Source organism: Balaenoptera borealis (genome assembly GCF_965194805.1).
Source record: "Balaenoptera borealis genome assembly, chromosome: X".
NCBI lineage: Eukaryota > Metazoa > Chordata > Mammalia > Artiodactyla > Balaenopteridae > Balaenoptera > Balaenoptera borealis.
In genome coordinates this window covers 105,528,162-105,535,679 of record NC_138881.1, presented here as the reverse complement: position 1 = coordinate 105,535,679, position 7,518 = coordinate 105,528,162, and the positions used below count along the sequence as shown (strand labels likewise).

At 43.7% G+C, this 7,518-nt stretch overlaps 1 protein-coding gene across 1 annotated transcript; it reads left to right on the top strand.

Moving 5' to 3' along the window:
• The first annotated feature begins 236 nt into the window (after positions 1-236).
• Positions 237-5,838, top strand: LOC309620663 (DDB1- and CUL4-associated factor 12-like protein 2). The gene has a single exon (XM_082377500.1). It carries the CDS (start codon positions 258-260, stop codon positions 1,644-1,646), a length of 1,389 nt encoding a protein of 462 aa, XP_082233626.1. The 5' UTR covers positions 237-257; the 3' UTR covers positions 1,647-5,838.
• Positions 5,839-7,518: the final 1,680 nt, after the last annotated feature.

The window sequence follows — 7,518 nt, the reverse complement described above, 5'->3', positions numbered from 1 at the left end:
CCTCGTCCCACACCGACTTCGCTCCCGCCGCGCCGCCGGCCGCCCTTCCCTCCCTCGCTTCGATTCGCGCCGCCGCCGCCCTCGCCGCCGCGCGCCGCCTGCGCTCCGCTCCCCCGGCCACCTCTCCTCGCCCGGCCCGGCCGCCCTCGCCTCCGTCGCCGCCGCGCCCCGAGCTCCGTTGGCTCCGCGCCCCGCGGCCGCCCCGGCCCCCGGCCGACGCCGCCGTCCCCGCCGCCGCCACTCGCCCGCCGCCCACCATGGCCCCGCGGCAAACAGGTAGCAGGAAGCGGAAAGCGCCGGCGCTCGACGCGGCCGCCGCGGGCTCGTCGTCGCTGGGCTCGGCGGCGGACGGGGAGGGGCCGCTGCCTCCCAAGAAGCCCAAGCGGCCGGCGGCGCGGCGCTCGCTGCTGCACTACCTGAAGGGCCGCGAGGTGGGCGCGCGGGGCCGCGCCGGGCTCCCGGGCTTCGAGGGCGAGCTGCGCGGCTACGCGGTGCAGAAGCTGCCCGAGCTGCTGAGGGAGCGCGAGCTGGCGCTGGGCACGCTCAACAAGGTGTTCGCGTCGCAGTGGCTGAACGCCAGGCAGGTGGTGTGCGGCACCAAGTGCAACACGCTCTTCGTGGTGGACGTGCAATCGGGCCAGATCACGCGCATCCCCCTGATGCGGGACCGCGGGCCCGGCTCGGCCCGCGCCCAGCCGAGCTGCGGCATCCACGCCATCCAGCTGAATCCCTCCAAGACGCTTCTGGCCACCGGGGGCGAGAACCCCAACAGCCTGGCCGTCTACCAGCTGCCCACGCTGGACCCCGTGTGCCTGGGCGACCGCCACGGCCACAAGGACTGGATCTTCGCCATCGCCTGGATGAGCGACACGGTGGCCGTGAGCGGCTCCCGCGACGGCACCGTGGCGCTCTGGAGGACGGACCCCGACATGTCCCACGGCAGCATCGCCTGGCACAACGACGCGGGCCTCCCCGTGTACGCCCACATCCGTCCCAGGGACGTGGAGACCATCCCCAGGGCCAGCACCAACCCCGGTAACCGCAAGGTGCGGGCCCTGGCCTTCAGCGGCAGGAACCAGGAGCTGGGAGCCGTGTCCCTGGACGGCTACTTCCACCTGTGGAAAGCCCGGAGCAACCTGTCCAGGCTGCTGTCCATCAGGCTGCCCTACTGCCGAGAGAACGTGTGCCTGACCTACTGCGATGAGTTGGCCCTGTACGCGGTGGGCTCCCAGTCCCACGTGTCCTTCCTGGATCCGCGGCAGCGCCAGCAGAACATCCGGCCCCTGTGCTCCCGAGAGGGCGGCACGGGTGTGCGCTCCCTGAGCTTCTACCAGCACATCGTCACCGTGGGCACGGGCCACGGCTCCCTGCTCTTCTATGACATCCGCGCGCAGAAGTTCCTGGAGGAGAGGGCCTCGGCCAGCCCGCACTTCTCTCCGGGGCCCACGGGGAGGAAGCTCAAGCTCACCTGTGGCAGAGGCTGGCTCAACCACGATGACCTGTGGGTGAACTACTTCGGTGGCATCGGCGAGTTCCCCAACGCGCTCTACACCCACTGCTACAACTGGCCCGAGATGAAGCTCTTCGCCGCTGGGGGGCCTCTCCCTTCCGGCCTCCACGGGAACTATGCAGGCCTCTGGAGCTAAGGCTGGCTTCCGTGTCGTCAAAGTGCCCAGATACACCTTCCAGTGCCCTCTCGCTTTCCTCCTTCACTCTGTTGTTTGTGCTTTTACTCTGTGTGGCTTTTATCTTCCAGGTGGAAAGGGCCCAACTTACCTCTGCTCAGTGTGTTAGGCAAAGAGAGAGAAAGAAACAGAAGGCAAAAGTGGTCTCTTGGGCAATCAAAACTTGGCTTTAAGATTTTTCTGCACCTCCTCCAATATCACCATTTTTTTTTTTTTTTTTTGCCTCTCTTACAAAGAATTTTGACTAATCCTTAACTGTGTTCTCTCTGAGTGATTCACGTATGCTCTTTCTCTTGGCTGATGTAGTCATGGTTCCAACAACAATTCAGTACTTTAGTTTTATCAATATTTCAACAGTATGTTCAGGTCTTTTACACATTTCAGATGTATTTCTGGAAAATGTGTGCTAAAAAGTTGGGCTGGTCTGAGGAACTACCCGTCATGTAACAGAGCAGGTTTATAGCCCTGCTCCAATTAGAAAATGCATTTCAAGTTCTAGGTTGCCACCAGTTGGGGTATGTTTCATTTGGAGGCTGGAAACTCAGCATTTGTTGTTTGTATATTGTTGGCGTATAAAATACTTTAAAATATGTTCTCTTCATTAAGAAATCTTACAATGATGTTCATCCTATTAATCACAGTTTTGATTATTTAGTAGAAATTTAGCATCGGTACCCCCAGGCCCTCAGCCTTCTTGTTTAAGTCTGCTATATTATGGCCTGCTTCCTTGGGTAGCATTTATGCTACAGATTTTCAGAGCTAATCAAAACTCTGCCTGTATGTGGCAGGACAATCAGGGAGGTACTTTTTGGGGTAAACATTTCTTTACATTTCAGGTAACACTATCCAGGCAGCCGTTTACAGAGAAAGGCTGACTGTTGTGCTCAATGCAGGTGTTGACAATTTTTTATTGTCTACCTGGATAAGTCTTCTATCTGGATTAAGTATATGATGTATTGCAGGAAAAAAAATAAAACATGTTCAGCATTTTAGTAATTAAGTGCTAGGCTAAAGTTTTTGAATGCTTAAACATACACTTTATTTTTTCGTAATTGTCCTTCTAGGAATATATTTATCAAAGTCAAAATCTTCCAGGAGAGAAACTGAAGCTGAAATATCACCTATGCACACAGTACTCTGTACGTTTGTTTTTGAACAGCAAACTTATGCTATTATGGGTTAAAAGATTCAATGACATCTTCAATACCTTATCTAAATATACTTGCTACAGGTTAGGACAGTTAGGGGTCTTGTCGTGCTTTTAAGATGATTTAACACACTGTTTTTCATTTACACAAACATACATATTGTGCTTATAACCACCTACTCACATATACTGTGTATTTGTGTATATGTATATGTTACTTCCCATGTGAGGAAAAGGCATGGATGTTTGCCATTTTGCATATGCAGATATTTCATATATTTTAAACTACATCTATCAAGACTTCCCACTTGGTCTCTATTTTTGTTTTGTTTTGTTTTAACCTAAGTAATACTTGCACATGAAAAAAGAATCATACTTTATAAAAGGTGTATAGTGAAAAGTGAGTCTCATACCCCAAGTTCCCTGATCTGCCCATAGCTCAAAAGCAGTACATCTTGTGTGTCTATCCATTTAGAGATAGTCTATACATATATAAACACATATGTATGTGTGTATGCAATTTTTATACAAATGGTAGCACATGTTTTACATACCTGTGCCTGTTTTATCACAAAACCTTGGAGTCTTTCTCATACATATCTACCTAATTCATTTTAATTGTATATTATTCCCTAAAATATGGCTGGAACATATTTTATTTCTTCATTACACTTTTGATGAGCATTTATATTGGTTCTTATTTTCTGTTACTATGAACTGTCCTGCAATGATTACTTAGGTGCATACATCTTTATGCACATGTGTAAGTGTATCTGCAGGGATAAATTCCTAGAAATGAAATTGCTGGGTCAATTTTATATTTAATAGCCATTGCCAAATTACCCTCCAAAGAGGTCCTATCAACCTAACCTCCCATAAGTAATGTATGCAAGCCTGCTTTACCACACTCTTGCCAACAGTGTGTCATCAAATTCTGTGCTCTTTGCCAATCAGATATCCACTTGATCTTGATCCTTTGTTTCTAAGCCACTGTGGCTGAGTTAACTAGATTTGTGGTCAGAGTACCAAGTAGGTTCTGAAACAAAGATCAAGAATATGAGGAAATGAGGGCAAGCAATAAAAATACTGTCAAACCAAAGGCAGAGAACACCTACAGTTCAGGTTCACATATCTGCAGATGGATTACAAAAGACTACATTTCTTAAATGCTTAGCTGGAGCTAGTAGCGTTTCCTTGTTTATTGCACCCTGGTTTCACTTGTATTCAATGCATCACATGTCACTGAAGAAAATCCAAGAAGGAGATGATGAGAGCCTGCACTAGGATATTTGAGGTAAGTGTGGAGAGGGAGGAAGGTATTAGAAAAATGAGGGGAAAATTAAGTGAACAAGCAGTATTTGGTATTTCATGTGAAGGGTGAAGAAAGCCAAAGAATTTAGGTGGACTCTAAGGCTCTGAGATTGAATGCAAATGAATAGTGGCAACAAATGAATATAGAAAATATAGCCACAGATGATAAACGTGGAGGGTGATTAACTCAATTGGGGACATGTTGAATTTGTGGTGCCTATTTGGCATCAGGATAACACACCCAGGGAAGAACTGGTTATATATTCCAGAATGAGATTTCTCACTGCTGGGAAGGTGAGTGATATGAAACGCTGGGAAACGCTCTCTTTTAGGGGCAAGCAGAATAGAAGAGCCTTTAAAAGTGGGGGGGGGGGTATATAAAATAGAAGAGGCTTATTTTACTCAAATGCCATGACCTCATCAGCATGAGACAACAAATATTTCTAATTATTTTATAATTATAATAACTTCTGAGTCTCCACCTCAGTCACAAAAGGCCAGTTTTACTGCTGGCACCGGTATGCCTGGCACTCATGCCAAAGCCCTGGCAGCCTCACAGAGGTGGAGTATCACCTCATCACCAGCTGCTACTAGCCTGTGTTTGAGTTCCTGCCTCAGTCCCACAGGCGCAGGTCTCTGCCACTTTTCCCATTCTGCCAAAGGACAAAGGGGGTGTCCAGCGGAGGATGCTCTTTTCCTCAGCATTACGATCACAAAAGCACAAATACAGAGAATTAGAGGTGAAAAAGAAAAAATAACCACAGGCACAGATTTATTTATAAGGCGGGTAACTGTAAAATCTGAGTGAAGAAATTATCAGAAGATATAAATAACTAAACTTTTTCCCAGAAGAAATGAGAAACAAGAACAGAAAACTGTGAATGCTATCTTGTTTAATCTTCCCTTTCCTCCAAGAAAATCACACACATAAACATATAAACATATAATAGGCATGCTCAGCCTGATGGCCTCACAAATAAATTATTTCACATTGTCAAGGAATATTTCATTCTGAGCCACTTCAGGGCCCAAAGAGAAAAGTTTACTCTTTTCTATATGAGGTCAGCATAGTATTAATAAAAAACCTGACTAAAATTGTGCAAAATGAGAAGAGACCAGTTTTACATATATAGATAAATAAATGAAATGTATCTTTTAAAAACACTGAATATAATCCATCAGTGTATTAAAAGGAAACCATACCATTGCAAAGTGAAGCTAGTTCCTTGAATGCAAAGCGTGTTCACTATTGAGAAATCTATTATTTCAATGTATCATATTAACAGGTCAAATAAGACACATGCTCATGTTAATAAATTCTAATAAATAATTTAATAAAACCCTACTACAATTCTGATAAAGTCCTTAGTAAAGTATGAAGAAATATAATCTTCACATGGTGAGTGTGTACGTGTGTTGTGTTTCAAACCTGAACCATAGTCCTCTTTAATGGTACAACATTGAATAGAATTAAATAGAACAATAAAATTCCTCACAGAGGAATTCCTATGAAAGTAAGGAAAAAAACAAGGATTCTAAAAATCACCACCAGTATTTAATATTATTATAAAAATTCCAGATATGGCAGTTTTAAAAGATAGGAAAATAAAAAGTATAAATATTGGACAAGAAAGAAGTTATAATTATTTGCAGATGATATGACTGTAAAAAAAAAAAAAAAAAAGAAATCCAAAAGAGCATCGATAGCAGGAGTGATTTTTGAAATGGCAAGCACATTTGGAGAACTGTCCATGGATGGGCTTGGCTAGCTGGACCCTTCTCCAAATGATGGAATACTAGACCATTCTGGAGTGGATTATTTACTGACATGGAGAAGTAGCCTTGATAATGTTAGATGAAATAAGCAAAGTGCAAACCAGAGGCATACTATAATCCCATTTTTGTTTAAACTAGGAGGAGGAAGATGAGAGGAATAAGCATACAGTATATATAAGAATATATACAAAAGCGTTAACTGTATGTCTCTAAGAGATGGTAATAATAGGGGACTTTTTTCTTATTTTATATATTTATGTAATATTTGAACAGTCTGTACTGACATGTATTTCTTTAGTAAACATAAGGGGAAAAAAACAATGAAGACACATTTTAAAAGGCCTGGTTGGAGAGGGGAGGAGGAGGAGGAGGAGGAGAAGGAAATGATCAATGGTGCTCAATGCAGCAAGACGCTAAAGATGAGACAAATTCGTTTTCGTGTAATGTGGAAGTCCACAGAGGCCTTTTGCCAGAACAATTGCAATAGTAATCAACTGCATGCTCTCCAAGAAGGATAAAGATTTCAGTGTGTTTCAAAATTGACCATGGGACCCTTGGTCCCATTAATACCTGACAGACTGGTTTTCTATTTATTTCTTCTCATCTCCTCAAACCAGTTGATTTCGGACAAGTAGTGTGAGAGTTACATAGGCACTACCTCACAGTGTCTGCAGAATAGTGATATAAATGTTCCTGATCCAGATGCGGAGCAAAGAGAAGACATGACCCAGCGCCTACCAATTTCAAGAATCTGTGTTGTACTTTAGCCTTTCCTGGTTAAAATTATAATATGTTATAATAATAATTATAATATAATATATATATGAATTATATATACATATATATATATAAAATTTATAGCCAGAGGCTAATTTGAAGAGCTTCTAACACTAGAGACTTTCAGTTTTTTTTGGATACTCATTTTTTCCCCCAAAACATCCTGCTTATTATATGCCACAATTTTAGTTTGAGTCTTGACACCTAAATGTCCATTAATCTTCTCTAGCTCCACATTCCCAACTATAATTATAGGGGAGAGGTGAATTTTAGCTTTGGAATAGACCAAGGTATATTCTCAGTAATTGCTGTAACACTTAAATCCATTCCCATCTCTGATAACCTTAACTGATAATAAGGCCAGTCCTACACTATATTCATCTAATCTCTGATGAGGTTTTATTATTTATAGGAGGCTAGGAGAAAAATAATCACTAAGAAATTTTAAAAGGTGTATTGAGTCTATAGTCACAGACGGGGGAGAAACATAATTCATAAAGTCTTTTTTTTCCTCAGTATTAGGACTTGAGCACTGTTAACACGTGGAAACATATTTGCTGCACATACTTCCCTATGGTTAATCAGAGGTCTTCTGAAATCTAGACACTTTCACTTACAAAGGATTAAATATCACGAATATTTAACATGGGGAATATAAAGCAAAACTGAGATATACATAAATTTGCTCGTTTGTCTTGCTTTTCACTAGGTTTTACCCAGTAATTACTCACGATATTGACACACAACATAATAGCTGATTGATGTAACTATAAATAGATGAGTCGATTCATTGAGAATCATTCAAACCACCAGTGATTTAGA

What these genes read in the sequence shown, in the direction of transcription:
- LOC309620663 (XM_082377500.1), top strand. Translation starts at nt 258, where the DNA reads ATGGCCCCGCGGCAAACAGGTAGCAGGAAGCGGAAAGCGCCGGCGCTC.